This window comes from Psammomys obesus, unplaced genomic scaffold (assembly GCF_907164565.1).
Source record: "Psammomys obesus unplaced genomic scaffold, mPsaObe1.curated_primary_1811, whole genome shotgun sequence".
Taxonomy (NCBI): Eukaryota; Metazoa; Chordata; class Mammalia; order Rodentia; family Muridae; genus Psammomys; species Psammomys obesus.
The window spans coordinates 2,934,319-2,950,553 of NW_026596149.1; the positions used below are offsets into that span (position 1 = coordinate 2,934,319).

The following is a 16,235-nucleotide window of genomic DNA, read 5'->3' on the forward strand; positions in this document are numbered from 1 at the left end:
AGAAAGAAAGAAAGAAAGAAAGAAAGAAAGAAAGAAAGAAAGAAAGAGTGTAACCTTTTATAAAGACTCAAAATACCAGTTGGGGAGATTGCTCCGTGGGTAAGAGCACTAGTTTTGCTAATGTGAAGACCTGAGTTCAAATCTCCAATGACTGTAAAAAGCCAAGCATGGATGCTTGTGACCCCAGCTGAGAGGGAACAGAGGCAGGCAGATCTTGAGAGCTCCCTGGCAGCCCAGCTTGCTAAGAGAGTGCTTCCAGACGGTCAGTGAGACTCTGTCTCAAGGCAGTGACACCCAGAGCCTTGTCTAGCTTCTGTACACTCACATACATGTATGCAAAACACACACACACTCACACTCTCAGCGCACGCGAACACACACCAATCCACTATTCGACCCTTAACTTGGTCCTCATCCTTTCAGGCGTGTGGTATGGGCACAGTGGGAGGGGCCTTTACGGCACTGGAACTGTAACGGTGGTGCAGTCCTGGAGGTTTGCTCTCCGTGTCATGGGCGTGAACGGCTTTGTTAGACTCTTCCCCCATTTTAAAGCCCTCACGGTAGTTAGTGCCCACAGTTTATTTATCAATAGCTACTTCGAAGAGGAAGTAGCTCCCTCTTGTGGCTCATTGGCATAGGACCCAAGTCCTGTTGTGTTTTTGCAACCCTGGGACTTGATGGCGGCCAGCACCTGGCCAAAGAATGCCTCGGATCTACGGCTCAGGGCCTCCCTTCGTGCCCATAGATGGAAAGCAGACTCCCACAGCCTCCTCTTTACCCTCCACCTCAGCACCCTCAAGATGCTCATCAAGTGGTGAGGCCATCCTCAGGATTTCTGGGGAAGAAGGCGGAGGGCACAGTGGACTGCCCCTTTACTTAAAATAATTTCCTTTCGTGCCTCGTGCTACTGTATTCACCTTTGACATTGCAGATTGGTTTGGGTTACGGGAGAAAGAACATCTTTAGGGATATGATTGAATGCCCTAACATATGTAGAGATAGAACACAGATCTGATGTGTGAGCAGCATAAACGTCTGGAAATAAAACCTCAAGGATTGGAAATTTCTACTTTTTATAAACAATGTTTTGACAGCTGCTTTTCCTTTTTGTCTCTCTCCCGTCTAGTATATAGTGGAATGTCATGGGGTCACTCTTCTTCCTCAGTTCCTGGGAATGTACCGGCTTAATGTCGACGGAGTGGAAATTTACGTGATTGTCACAAGGAATGTGTTCAGCCACCGTTTATCTGTATATAGGAAGTACGACTTAAAGGTGAGGTTGACTTTGATCATTTTCATCGTTTCCTTTTGCTCGCTCGAGCTTACTCACCCATGTTGTATATGATATAGTTAATCATGTGAATGCAATGGTTGGGGTGCTCCAAGAACGGGACTCTAGAGGCAGCAGCCGGCACCACAGTTGTTACATGTTGTTATTATGTTATTATTAGTTAGTCCCTGTTATTACAGACATGTCAGCCACATGCCATGTAGTGGGGTAAGTGCTGGAATAGTGTCTGTTTGAAACAGACCAAGGCCAGCAAGATCACCCGGCATATAAGCACGCTTGCGCATAAGCCCTGTGGCCTGAGTTCCCACGTCAGGACCCACAGCAGAAGGAAGAACCAGTTCCCAAAAGTTTTCCTCTCACCACCGCCTGCACATGCACACGAGACACATACAAGGACAGATAACTAAAGAAGAAGACAACAGAACAAATCTTTAAGTAGGGATTATGTATATTGCTATTATTTTAGGGAAATGATGGGAGCTGTGTAGAAATGAGCAGGGAGAGGTCATAATATTTTTCATCATCAGTAAGCAGGTACTTTGTTGCTGAGCCAGAGCCTTAGCCCTTTTTCTTCTTATTTTGAGACAATGTGTCACTAAGTTGCGGAAACTAGCATTAACTCATCCTGTAGCCAACAGGCCTTGCATTACAATGCCTCAACTCACCAAGAGGCTGGGATCACAGGTTAGTAGGGTCTCAGGAAAGGTAAAACTGAAAGGGTGGCATTGGAGGGAAGAGTCAGGACAAAGGGACAGTAAAATACCAGAGACCAGACATTTCAAGGGTTTGAAATGGGACGGGGACGATGGAAAATTCTGAGTGCAGTGGCGTGATCTGACTTTTAGACAGCCAACTCTGATATGTTTGCCTGCCAAAACCCCAGAGGGCTTGCATTTGTGTAAATCTAGTGTCACTGCCGGCTCACCCTCTGTCCAGGTTCTGTGTCGTCTATGCTTTTGCACCATGGCAGGCAAGTAGAGCAGTGACCACAGAGACTTTATGGACCATGGGGCTAAACTCTTCACCCTCTGACCCCTAAAAAAGTCTACCTTTCTCTCATCTGTGATACTTGGTTCTCAGGACTTAGTTTTTACTCTTAGCACTCATTCACAGGCACAAAAGAGGACCTTAAAACATTTTGCCTTGTGTAGGTTATGTCTGTGGCTATCTGCAGTATTAGAAATGGATGCAGGGGCTGGGGAGCTGGCTCTGTGGTTAGAGTACTTGCTGCTCTTCTGGAGGACACGTTCTCAGCATCAGGCAGCTCATGACAACCCGACTCCAGATGTGGAAATTGTAGATTTTCTTCTATAACACCTCAAAACTTACCAGTGATATTTCTAGTCTTCCATATCCTGAGGAATATGTACTCAGTTCATTCAAATCTATTGACAGTTGCAAGCACTGGTCTGGGTGTGTGGTTAGAATACATGCCTCAGTGGAGACGTATGAGTTCCCTAGTTAACATTGTTTTTCCCAAGGTTGACATTCGATTATGCAATATCAAAAGTCTGTGGCCATCCCTGCTGGTCACATTGAAGGCCTTTCGTTTATGGAAAACTGAGGGCAAATACAGGTTTTCAAAAGTCTGCCTTTCATTTGATAGCAGGTTATCACTGACCTCAAATCCCATCAGTCATGTGAAATGACAGAGCACAGCTTGTCCAGAGCTCAGACAGTTTCTCAGGTCTGCACAAACACGGGTCATTTGTACTTTTTTCAAATATAACTGTTCTTTTATGGAAAAGGTATCTGGTTCACCCATAACCACACCTGTCAGGAGAATGGCTCTGAGCATCCTTCATTGCTTACACAGTGCTATCTGCATTTGACACACTAAAGGCGTGTGCTTCGGGGTCAAGGCCCTTCATTGCTTCATTAGGGGCTTTAAAGGATTCTGGGGATTTGGAGTGTCTCTGACAGAAACTCATAACGGCTTGATAGGACAAAGCCTGTTATTGTGTTTGCAGTGTTCTTATGAATGTGGAAACTGAAGAGGCAACCAGTGTCTCAGTATTATGAAAACATTTGTCAAATGTGGAGTTACATACTTGTAACCCCAGCACTCAAAAGGACGAGGCAGCAGGATTGCAAGGTCAAGGCCAGCCTGAGCTACAAGCTTCAAGCCAGCCTTTAAATACAGATAAGGTCCTGTCTCAAAAAATAAGCAAGCAAGTTTAGACTCTTCAGAGCACCCCAGGATTCTGAGCCACACTTTGAGAAATGCGAGTGTAAGTAGAGGAAGTGACGTAGCTTTTGTTTCCGGCCTCTAAATTCCAGCTGAACTTCCTGCATATGGCCTTGCCTGTCCAGGTCTCAAATCCAGCCATGTTTTTGCCTTGGAATTGCCTACAGGGAGCCTCAGCCAAACCCAGTCCTCTCATTTGGCACCAGCTTTCTCCTGAAGTCCAGAGCAGCACTGCTCACCAGCTTTGCTGGAAATTTCAGGGCTCTAGGTGGTGCTCTGCCTGTCCACTGTGCTCTGCCTGTCCACTATGCTCTACCTGTCCACTGTGCTCAGCCTGTCCACTGCTCTGCCTGTCCACTGTGCTCAGCCTGTCCACTGTGCTCTACCTGTCCACTGCTCTGCCTGTCCACTGTGCTCAGCCTGTCCACTGGGCTCTGCCTGTCCACTGGGCTCTGCTTGTCCCACTGTGCTTTGCCTGTCTACTGGGCTCTGCCTGTCCCAGTATGCTCTGCCTGTCCACTGCTCTGCCTGTCCACTGGGCTCTGCCTGTCCACTGGATTCTGCCTGTCTGCTGGGCTCTGCCTGTCCCACTTTGAAAGCCACTGTGGCCTTGGAAGCCTCATAAAATTAGAAGCTGTGTGCTCATTGCTGGACCTTGGAGCCTCAGTTTCTTGGTCTGCTAAAGCAGGGGTAGTTTCGTCTTCATTTGGAGGGGTCGTTAAGTAGGCTGCATGTGTAGCCAATCCAGCATCTGCGCAGTGTAGAGGAACTGGGCTTCTCAGCTATCCTGCTAGTGTTTGCGTGTGCTTAAACATTTATCCCCTTGAAATGCCTGAGGTCGCATGGCCTGCAGTATGCTTTACACTTAGAGGAACTCCTCTCCCTGCCCCAGGCTAATGACATAATTTTACATGGAACTGACGTACCTTCAAAACTGAGGAGATGAATTTTATTGTAGAAGAGAAAACACAGAGAGACCAGCAAAAAAGCTAAAGATACAAAAATAGGGCCTAGGGAATTGGCTCAGTTAGCAAAGTACTTGAGGCGCCCGAGCTTGATTTCCAGAATTTTAAAAGCCGTACATGGTAACGCTTGTTTGTAAGCCTAGTGCTGGGGGGCTGGAGACGGGACAGCCTGGGCTCCCTGGCCAGTCAGCCCAGCTCCACCAGCAAACCCTACGTGCACAGAAGACACCCAAGGTTATCCTTACCCCAAGATGCTCGTGTGCACCGCACACACAGGTTACAGACGTGGAATTGTTTCCTCCTCTGCCCGATGGCCTAGGCGATGTCTCAAGAATTATACACACTTTCTCGGAGAGAGAGAAAACAGTGTTGCAAGTCTGTGTGTAGAGGAAAGAAAGATGTTTGTGGCCCATATGCAGGAATCCTAAGTAGGTAGTGTCCTCCTCTGACTTCCTCTTGCTGTGATAAAAACAGCCTGACAAGAGCAACTAACAGGAAATGGGGTTTGTCTGGTTCCCAGTCCCACGTTACGCAGGCCATCGCTGTGGGGATGAAGGCGGGAGGCTCTGGAAGTTGCTAACCATCTTATACCCACCACCTAGAGCAGACAAAAAACCCTGCATGCACGCATGCTGCATTCAGCTCACTTGGTCACACTTCTGTACAGTCCAGGATCCTAGGGAAGAGGAAGGTCTTCTGCCTCAGTTAACACATCAAGGTCATCTCCCACTGAGGTGACAGACCAGCTTAATCTAGACAGCCCCTCAGTAAGGCTCTTACCAGGTGAGTCTAAATCCTGACAGGATTCGATTATTGACAGTGAAGATTAGCATGGCTGGATCCCGCTGGTGATGGTGGCGGAGGTGGCACGTGCCTTTAATCTCAGGAGCTAGAGGCGACTCCTCCTGGTGCTCCTCTAGCACCTCCTGGACCTCCTAGAAACTTTGAGTGCTCTTCCTGGGCCTCAGGGGCTTGAGCCTGCCGAGTGCCAGGGCATGGACACTGACAGGAGGGTCTCAAGCCTGCTCTTGTACCCCCCTGTCCCCCACAGCACTTCCTTCTGTTTCTGCTTGGGAAGATGTTTCTCTCTCTGTCTAACCAAATCAAGCATGTTCAGACGGTCCTTGTTCAAGTCAAGTACGGGTTCCCTTCGAGTCTGGCCACTTTAGCCATCCAGGCTGATGGTTGCAGGTATGAGCAGTGGTCCAGTTAAGGAAACACTCCACCGAATCCTCTCAGGCATGTGGGGCTGGAGCCCAACAGGTCAGAGACTGGATCCTTTCCAGCCGCTTTCAGCAAACACAGACGCCGTCACGGGTGAGACACAAAGAATTAAGAAATAGTCACTGAATCTAAAGTAAGAAATCAATGTGTCTATGTGTGCCTCAGCTTCTCTTTTGAAATAAAACCCTCCACAAAAGGAAAGTGTCTCTGCCTGAACACTGCCCCACGCGTCCTGTGGCTCTCATAGGGGACTTCCCACCTCCTGTCAGGCGTTGGACCAGCACAGCTCAGAGGCTGCTTTTGAGAACTGTACAGTAGACTAGGTGCTGCAGGGATCAAAGGCTGTGTTTTCTTCCATTTTGTACCCCTGTGCTCAGCATAGGGCCTAGAACAGAAGACGTCTAAGGAAGTGTGTGGCTTTGAAGGAATCTCCAAAGTAGAGGGAGTCAGAAAGTGCTCAGAGGATCGCTCAGAGCTCAGTCCTTCACTAACTTCCACTGGGGAGAAACAGCACTCGGTACAGAGAAGGCTGTCAGAAGCAAGGCAGCCCACATCTGCTGTGGGGGAAGGAGCATACAATGCTTTTGTGGCCGCAGCTCGCTGAAGACAGTGAAGCCAGCCATTTCCGTTAGCACGTTATTCCTCCAGTCATGCCAGGGTTTCTGCCTTCCGAGCAGGTGGGTAAGAGCCAGAGAATGACAAATCAGACAAAAATGACAGGGATGTGGTGGAGAAGAGTGGAGTAGACCAGGTGAGGGCTGTTGGGGCAAAGGGAGCATGCCGAGGGTGGACCTAGGGCATAGCTGGTTCGTTTCTTCTCGGCTCTGCCCAGGACCACTTACTTACTGTGTACACAGGAAAGCAAACATCTCATGCCAGTCCATTCTTAGCATTTCTTTGTGTTTCAGGGCTCTACAGTGGCTAGAGAAGCTAGCGACAAAGAAAAGGTAAGCATGATGACCCCTCCTCACTGTCCACCCCGCGTGGCTGCTGCAGTGTTTGTGCTCATTCTTCTCATCTCCCACCACTGTGGTTTGTCCCTGCAGTGTGACCGTGCAGGCCCCCCCCCCTTCCTGCATGGCTAGATGATGCTGTCAGCTGTGTGTGTGTTTGACGGAAAGTGGGCCCAGGTGTTGAGGAACTGGGGTCCCAAGGCCTCCTTACTGCAGTTAGGCACTGTGGCCTTACTATGTTCTTAGCCTCTCTTTCTCCATTTTATTGGCCATTACTTACTGAGCATCAGATTCCTGTTTAAATAGTGGTAACATGAGATTGGAATTGTTTTTGCTTTTTAAAATGAGGTATAAAAAGAGTGTGTCTTCATCTCTTCACTGGCTGTAAGTCAGTAGTACTTGAATCTCATTTGGTTTCTTTTACAGAGTTATTGACTTGAAGGGTAAGTCTGTGGGGAACATTATAAAGAGGCCTTTTGGTCTTAAATATTGATAATACAATGTTTCAGTATTGGTAAATAAGAAATTATATCAGCTGAAGTAGGATTTATAAAACAGAAAGGAAAAATGGGTCAGATGTTTGTGAAACATTCCAAGTAGCCACCATAGTAAACAGAGCATGTGTGCTTATGCCATATAGGATACATCGGCTGTTGACAGGACAATGTGTCATTAGCAACTGAATTCATAGTTGGGATTATCTGAAGAATCTCCCGCACAGATCCAGGGTTTAAGCCAATTCAAAAATTGTAATTAGCTCCAGTTGGTAGATGGTGAAGAATTGAGAGAGACATAGGAAATTAGGATTAAGCAGTTATATGCTGGAAAGAGTTTTGAACCAGTGTAACAGGGCAGTGAAGAGCAGGTGAGTGGTCAGACATGGGGTGAGCTTATTCAGTGAAAGACTGGAAATAAGCTTTGGGCTGTTAAGTAAAAAACTGTCATTCTAGGCGAGATTTTTAAAAAAACTGGTTTCATAATTGATTCCTTTTAAAATTTAAAGTACTTTAATTTAGAAAATACTGGAAAACTGTTTTTTTGCATGTAGATCTAAACTAGCCCAGCTTGACACATGGGTAAAAGGTCACCTGGGTGAAAGGTCACCTGGATGAAAGGTCACCTATCCTCATGTTTATTTCCTACAAAGCAGAAGGGTCTTTTCTTTACTATCCCACTTAAAGTTAGAATCAAGAATTTTAAAAAATTTTTGTTTTGTTCTTTTAGAATATTATTTTGTTTCAATCTGATTTTATGAATTTGCACATGTGCTCTTCCATCTTCATTCAGGGGTGTGTGTGTGTGTGTGTGTGTGTGTGTGTGTGTGTGTGTGTGTGTGTGTGTATGTGTGTGTGTGTTCACAGTTACCGTCCCATCAGCTGGGGGGGGGAGGTTGTTCATGGTGCTGTCACAGCTTCAGGGAGTGAGATGATGGCTCACCCAGCCACATCTAGCAGGAATAGTGCTGTTCAGTAGGAAATGTGTTAGCTGCAGCCTGACAGGGAACCTTCACATGCCTGAATCTGTAGCTGAGGAACATAAGCTGGTCCTGGCTGGAAGGGACCAGACAAGACAAAGTTTCCTGGAGGGGGTGATTCGGGGGACCTTGAAAGATAATAAATGATCCAGAAGAAGCACAGTGCATGCTGCAAAGGCTACTGGCACTTAGTAGGTTAGCTAGAGAGAGAGAGAGCAAACTGCAGGGGATCTGGGTCAACTGGGTGACGAGTGCAGTAGCCCCAGGGCGGGGCCTGGAGTTGACTGGTGGACACAGAGGGCTTTGGTGGGAACCATGAGAGAATTTGTTCATTAGGATGAGATGCGGGAGGTATGGGGGCAGGAATATCCAGAGGGAGGCTGTGAAAGTCAACTCCATCCGCTCAGCTCCATCCAGAGGATCAGTGTGCTCCCTGAAAGAAAACAGCAGCCAAAACACAAGTGTAGAGTCAGAACAGAGATGGCACAGGCAAGGAGGCTGCGCCGGGGTGATGGCAACATGGACAGGAGTGCCATAGAACCACCCGAGAAAAGAGGCATGTCAGCCACCAGCAAGCCCCGCCCCCGCCAGCCACAGCCAGGTGAGCAGCGGTCAGGGTCACTTCCTCCAGTACCTGCCGGGCATCTGTGGTAGCAGACGTCCTGCCAGGCTGTGGAGGCTGTGCCCGAGAAGGTGCAGTCGGAGCAGAAGCCACATTGCAGTGGTAAAGATGTGTGGAGGAGAACAGGAAGTGGTGGCCTTGGGGCTTGACTGTGCTTTTTAAGTAGGCACTGGTGAGCGTGTGCATGGCACGCTTCACCTGAGTTACCTTGAAGATGCCAAGTGCCAGCAACAGTGACTGCTAAAGCCCAGGTTGCTGAGCGAGCATTTCCTTCAAGCACGGAAAAGTATTTAACTTTTAGCACATGTGACGCGTTCAGAGACGGAACACTATTGAGACTTCTAATGTTGTCAGAGAAAAACATGGAATCATTTAAAGGGCCACACATACCCTTCCATACATAGCCACAGAGTGACCCACGGAAGACCATGTGGACAAGGTTGCGTTTGTACTCCATGACAGTTGCTGCATTTCTTCACCACCACCCCCTTTCGGTTGCCAAGTCCCTGGAGACTATGTCAGGCAACATCAGTGTTAATATCTTCAGGCTCGGTCTACAGGGCTGCTCCCGCAATAACCAAACCTGAGAAAGACATTTGTAGCTAATGGTTGCTGGGAAACAGCTGTATGTAAGGGAAAGCCACTGGCCTCTGAGGCTTTATAACCATGACACCTCCTTAGATTTGTAGAACATCTGTCCCTTGTCTCTGCTGATGTGCCTTAGGACCATATGCTTGCCAGAAGCCAGGAACAGCCACAATTCCCCTGCCCTCCTCCTTCAAGCTCTTCAGTCCCTTTACTCTAAGTAGAAATTGGAATAGAGACTTTTGTTAAACAAGGTCGTTTTCCTCAACCGTCTTCTCAACGTTGCTTCTGGTGGTGGTTTCAGAGAACAGGCAGGACTTGGCATGTGAGAGCTCAGAGCCCAGCTATGCACAGAGCTGAGACCAGAAGCTGCCTCGCTTGAGCACTGTCACAGGCTGTTGGCACATCCTCTGTCTTCCTCCACCCCTTTCAAGGGCCAGTATCTTCAGGGCCCCCTTTCCCAGCCTCCCCTCCTGAAAGGGGCTGGAGGAAAGCCTAGTGCACAGGGTCCAGGGCTCTCTGTACCCTCTTTACTTAACCCCAGCCCTAAACCTAGGCTCTAGTTGCTGGCACAGGCAGAAACCTTGCCTTTGCCTGGGGTTCGTTTCTACGCTAATCTCAATGTATTGGGATCCAGGACGCTGTCTCGGGTTAAACATGCATTTGGTCATATTCTCTTTATGTTAAGACATGCAATGATTATTTCCTTTGAGCTGATGGAGTTCTTTCACAAATGGGTTCAGAACCTTATTCAAGGCCATGCAGTTAGGAAGTGACAGTCAGGTTGAGCCCCAAAGCTCATGTGTCTAACCGCTGTGCACGACTGCTTTCTCGATGTCTGGGTCTCGCTCTGTCTTCCATCTCTCCTTTTCTTAAATGACCTACAAAAATTTCATGTTAATCCCAGAAGTCATGGAAATGAGTGAGAAAATTACCTGCACCAACTAAAACATGGCGTGAAGGCTAAAACGATCCAGCTTGGGTCTTGACTCTGAGTAATCAAGTAAATTTTCTGGTTTTAAACTATTTTAGCAAAACAACCCATTTATCTTTCCTCCACCTAAGGAATCTGAGCATTTTTCGTGCTTAATGTAAAGCATTCGGTTCGGTAGGCGTGGGCCACAGACAGGCCTTGCCTCCATGACTCCTGCTGGCATCTTTTGCCCTGGGTTGCAGGTTTGGGGGTCTGACAACCCATCCCCCAAAGGTCCAAGGCTCTAGAGGGCTACCTCACCGTCCATCGCTTGCAAGTCTGGGATACAGAGGCAGTCAAAGCTGGTAATTACCCAGGAGAGTTGGGCTGCGGGAGCCTGGGGCAGCTCCACTCTGGGGTTTCACTGACAATCCAGAAATACTTACTCAATTACAAACAATTAGTGGAATTACTGCCATTAGCCGAACTCTGACCTTTCCTTTTTTCTTTTTTTTCTTTCAGTTGTTGGTTTTCCTTCCATGGTCAGTTAATAGATTTGACTCCTCTTTGCAAGCATAGCTTTTTGTGTGTGTGTGTTCATGAATAAAATCTTCAGAATAAAAAGTGGTGCCTGTGGTTTGAAATACTTGGGGAAGGCTGAAAATGCTTTTTTTCTTCTATTTTAGCTTCTTAGAGGAAAGCTAGTCACTGTCCCTGTGCTTTCTGTGTGCCGCTGTCCTGTTGAGAGAGATTGCTGCTATGCAGAGCACCCTTCCAGAGACTCTGCTGGCACGGATTAATTAGTAATCTCAGCTCTTAACCTTCTCCAGTCTTCGTTCACTGGAGTCATTAGTTAATTTCCCATACTTTTAACTTGTTGATGACAAGTTTTGAAACTGTCATTTTCAATGTTTAGTGATATGGGTGCAGACAAGTCTCGTCTCTTGCATTTCATCTTGACACATAATTAGTGTGATTTTCATTAGCATAATAATGGAGATGGAACCGGAGGAGCTAGGTCCCTGTAGCCTAACAATAATGGGATTACTTTTATGGCAACAAGTATCAGAACATGCATGTACAGATGTCTAGGAGGTTTTTTTATGAGAACAGTCTTTTAAAAAAAAAACATTGTCAAATTCTGACAGCTGCTATGACTTGTTTTACTCCCTAATTCTTTTCTTTTTAGTAGAAGGGCATCTTCCATTCATGACTCCAGCAGTTTCGCCCCCTCTAAATGAGACAGAGAAATGCGAATCTCCCCGGTGGTCGATCTTTTCACAGCTGCGCTCCAATTCCAGGGTGACATCAAATTACTAATTATAGCTGAGCAGACCTGCTTTTTACAAATGACGGTCTCAGCGTGCTGCCCGCTCGCCAGCTCCATAGCAGGCACTGTGGGCGAGAAAGAGAAAATGTAACTGGACTCACTTGATCTCCAGGGGATTTGACCTGACTCTTTAAAAAGCTGGTATTCTTGAGAGAGAGTTCGAGGGATTTGCACAAATATGCATTTTGTTCATCGTTCTGCAGTTCCTCAAACTCAGGTCTGATTTTCTTGGGTGAGATGAAGCCTGTGTGAGGGAGTGAGAGGGTCAGTGTAAGATTTGCTTTTAACAAACCACCTTTTTCCTAGACCTGTGGAAAGAATGCAGCTGCCCTGCAATTGGCATTTGCAAAGCTATACTGGAAGTAATCACTGTTGACACTTTGTACAGGCTGCAGAAAGCCTCCTTGTTGATTCTTTTGTGTCATAAACTACACTGGCAGTCCAGAGGCCCACTGGATCTGCTGCTTTACCTATTACTAGCTGAAGGTTCAAAACCACCTTCCCACCTGAAACTGCATTCCCAAGCCAGCTTTCAGCATTTTTTCTGAGCTCTTTAAATGGTCCCCATTATAATTAATTCCTGTCCCTACCTGGTCTTTGAAGTTCTAGGCAGGATAAGGAGTGTGCTAGGCCCTTGAGCAAGGTACAAAAAGCACACAATGTACCTGGGAAACCTTTTTACTGGGGCGAGCTGTCAGCTCAGGGGACATTGTTGGGAACGACCTTCAGCTCTGCAGGAAGCTAATGCTTTTAACTGATTCTCTATCTTCTTCCCTCTTCTCTCCAGATAGAAGGGAATTGGTTTCCTTCTTTGGTGGCATGAAGAACACCCAAAGTGCAGAGCATGGTTTCCCTTCAGAGTGGAAGTGAGAATTGTTTCATTGGCCTTATTTTTATTTTCTTTTTCTCTGCAATGCTGGCAGTTAAACTCAAGACATTCTGTGGGAAGCAAGCACTCCTCGAGTTTCTTCCCCTGTCCCAGACCTTGAAAGACAGCAAGAGGAACTTGAGCCCTGTGGACAAGAGCTGCTTTATGAAAGGGAGGTTGGCACCAAAGGCATCAGAGAGTCGGGGGTCTGAATCCAGCCCTGAGATCAGGCAGGGAATGCCAGCAATGGAGTTGGGCGGTTTAGCAATAGGTCAGATTTTTTTTTTTTTAACTGTAGAATTTGACTGGGCCCTCTCAGACACTGTGGTCAGCATTAGACCACATTTAGCCCTGCACCTAATAGTCACCAAAAGTACACTTGTTCTATGAAAACCTTAAATGATGGATATTGTTGATAGACATGTGATCTGAGACATTATATCAGTGCATGTCTAATGCATTCTTGGGGGACTCTGAGGACACCCTGAGGGTGTTCTGGGAGCTGGAGCTGTTTTGTTTGTGTTTGGTGCGGTGCTGGAGCTGGAACCCAGAGTCTCGCATGCTGGGCCACAGCTAGGCTGCAGCCCCTGCTTACACAGAGGGGCTTCTACCTCTTAACTCACTGTTAAGCCCAGCATAGGAGAAGCAGAGGACCCAGAGCTGGCACATGTGCCAGCATCCTGATCACCCAGCCTTTTTGACATGGAGAGCTGTGTAAAGTGGAAGGTGCCTTCGATCTCCTTCCCGCTGGCCAGAATTCAGCTGAGCATCGGAAGCACATGTGGAGCTGTGCTCCCAGACGTGGGAGGTTCTGTCAGCCGCAATTATGCAAATATGCAATATGCAGGGTTTTCTGCTGGTTTTTTTGTTGTTGTTGTTGTTTTGTTTTTTAGGATTTTCCTGGTAGAAGAGGGGAAAGTGTGTGTGTGTGTGTGTGTGTGTGTTTTAATGTATGAGTTCTCTGTCTGTATGTACACATCTGTGCTAGAAGAAGGCACAGATCTCATTATAAATGGTTGTGAACCACCATGTGGGTGCTGGGAATTGAACTCAGGACCTCTGGAAGTACAGCCAGTGCTCTTAACCTATGAGGCCTCCAGATGAGCAATTCTTACAATAGTAAGTTATATCTTTGCTATGTTCATGTTAAACCAAAAGCAAGGAGACTTAAGAAACTTCCCTTGAGTTTTCAGCCTTTAGTACTTCTTACAGAATCACCAACAATAAATATTCATGTCATAGAATCTCTTGGCCAAATTGGAACAAATCTATTTTTTAAACAAATACTATTCTTTTCATTTTAATATTTATTATCTTAATTATGTGTATATGTAGGTAGATCACTGTGGGGGGTTGCACATGAGTGTGAGTGTCTGCAAAGGTGTCATTCCCCCAGAACTGGAGTTACAGGCAGTAATGAGCCATCTGAATAGGTGCTGGGATTTGAACTTAGGTCCTCTGGAAGAGAAATGCTTGTTCTTCACCCCTGAGTCAACTCTCCCCGTCCTGGAACAAACCTGTTTTGAAGGTCTTACTTTTTAGATCTTGAGGACTGTTTAACTGCCACACCATTGCTTATGGAAGAAGACCAAGCCATTACCCATCGTATGGCTACTAGTATTCATTACAATGTGAAAGCATTTTAAGTAATTTTTTATATGTTAGCTTAAGATACTTAGACAAAGTAGCCCATAACTAGAGCTTAACAGTTCTAAATAAAAATACAACAGTGAGCTTACCCAGTTCTGTGCTTTAAATTACAGCACAAGTTTCACGGCTGTGTTGAGGCTGGCGTTCCACTTGTGTGGTGGGGAAGGTCGTTTCGAGTAATCTTGTGGGAAAGCACCTGTTATCCATCGCTGCGTCTTCTCTGAACTTCGCCCACACTCACTAACTTGCCTTTTCATGTATCAAATTTTCGGCTTAGCCATTTGGGGAGGCGGAACTGATTGTATTATAAACCCCTAGCATCTCTGGTTACCCAAAATGGATACCATCCATGTGATGCTGTTTCATCAAACTGCTCTTATCCTGCCTCCAGTGCAAGAATTACCACATTCTTTCCCCACAGGGACAGTTCCAGCACTCCTACTGTGTAGACTGAGCTTTTATGACAAGCACAGGATTTTGTTCAGTTTCACGAGTTTCTTTTCTTTTAGATGAGCTGGTGGCTCTTAAGTCGTGTTTTCTGCTTGCGGTGCCACAGTGACACATCAGAGACACACCAGGTAGCAGTCTCTGATACTGAGGCTTACCGTGAAAGAAAACGTTCAAGTAGGTTACCAATGAACAGAAATTCATTTCATCCTAAAGTACAAGGCCTTTAGTGTAACCCTCTGCATTGAAACCTTCTGCTACCAAATCCTGTTTGCATTAGACATTCAAGTGTGACACGGCACTCCATCTTCCTAGTGACAGAAACAAAGCGTGGCTCCATATCACAGAATTGTGGGCTTTGTGTATTTTAACTTTAAAAAACATGTATTTATCACTTTGCTATTGCTAATAGCCATTTATAATACAATTGGCCATTTGTATAAAATCTAGAATAAAAATAAAACACAGTGTTTAATTTTGAATTCTGTGTGTTTAGGGTTATATTTGTGACAGCAGACAAATTTTATTTTTGTAGTAATTTTTAACTTGTCATCTAAAAAGAAAACTTGATTTTTTTTTCTTTTTTTTTTTATGTATTGCAGTTTATTCGCTTTGTATCCTGGCTGCAGCCCCTCCCTCATCTCCTCCCTGCCCCTCCCCTAGTCCACTGATAGAGGAGGTCCTCCTCCCCTTCCATCTAACCCTAGCCTATCTGGTCTCATCAGGACTGGCTGCATTGTCCTCCTATGTGGCCTGGTAAGGCTGCACCCCCCTCAGGGGGAGGTGATCAAAAGAGCCAGCCACTGAGTTCATGTCAGAGACAACCCCTGTTCCCATTACTAGGAAACCCACTTGGAGACTGAGCTACATCTGTGCAGGGGTTCTAGGTTATCTCCATGTGTGGTCCTTGGTTGAAGTATCAGTCTCAGAAAAGACCCCTGGGCCCAGATTTTTTTGGTTCTGTTGCTCTCCTTGTGGCGTTCCAGTCCCCTCCAGGTCTTTCTATCTCCCCCTTCTTTCATAAGATTCCCTGCACTCTGCCCAAAGTTTGGCTCTGAGTCTCAGCATCTGCTACAATACCCTGCTGGGTAGAGTCTAATAACTTGATTTTTTGATTCAACACAAAAGCCTGTATAAGCTCTGATTTTGTAAGCCTTGGAATGCGCTGTTTCTCACACTCTGTACAAATGGCGAGAGTGAGGCACACAGGCGCCCCATTTGCATATGTATTAGAGGTAGCCCTTATTTGAAAACACCACTTCTGTTAAATCATGTTTAAAAAACCAATTTCTGTTATTTTTGGTTTTATTTTCATAGACTCCATAAAAAGTCATAATGATTTGGTATTTTTCAGCATGAAAGAGGTCAGTAATACGAAACAAATTTTCAAGGTGTTGCGTTTTGCCTGTGTCTACCGAGTCCCTGGCAAGCGAGAGGACTCTGAGTGCTCCTCCCTGAGGCCACCACCTTTTCCAGTCCATCTCTCTGTCTCACTTCCACCTTTATTTACTACTAAAGCAGTCCGCAGAGGCTCGAGGTCACTTCTCAAATTGAGAGTTCCGAACATTTTCAAGCCTCGAACGAACTCTGGCTGAGTCTCCCCGAAAGGACCCGCTATCTCCCGAGTTCAGCCGTGGGGAATGAGGGTTAGTTAGAAGTGTCCCGGTGCTGGGTGTGGTACAGACTCGGGCCCCTGCACCTGCCTCTTCCGTGTGCCGTCCTCAC

The 16,235-nt window shown here is 46.4% G+C and overlaps 1 protein-coding gene across 1 annotated transcript in view; it reads left to right on the plus strand.

The window, feature by feature from the left end:
- The window catches only part of Pip4k2a (phosphatidylinositol-5-phosphate 4-kinase type 2 alpha), a 157,214-nt gene that overhangs the window by 127,153 nt on the left and 13,826 nt on the right, over nucleotides 1-16,235 (plus strand). The window contains exons 5-6 of the mRNA XM_055593810.1: nucleotides 1,127-1,273; nucleotides 6,577-6,615. Of these exons, the coding sequence (XP_055449785.1) occupies nucleotides 1,127-1,273; nucleotides 6,577-6,615 (186 nt within the window). The remainder of the gene's footprint in view (nucleotides 1-1,126; nucleotides 1,274-6,576; nucleotides 6,616-16,235) is intronic.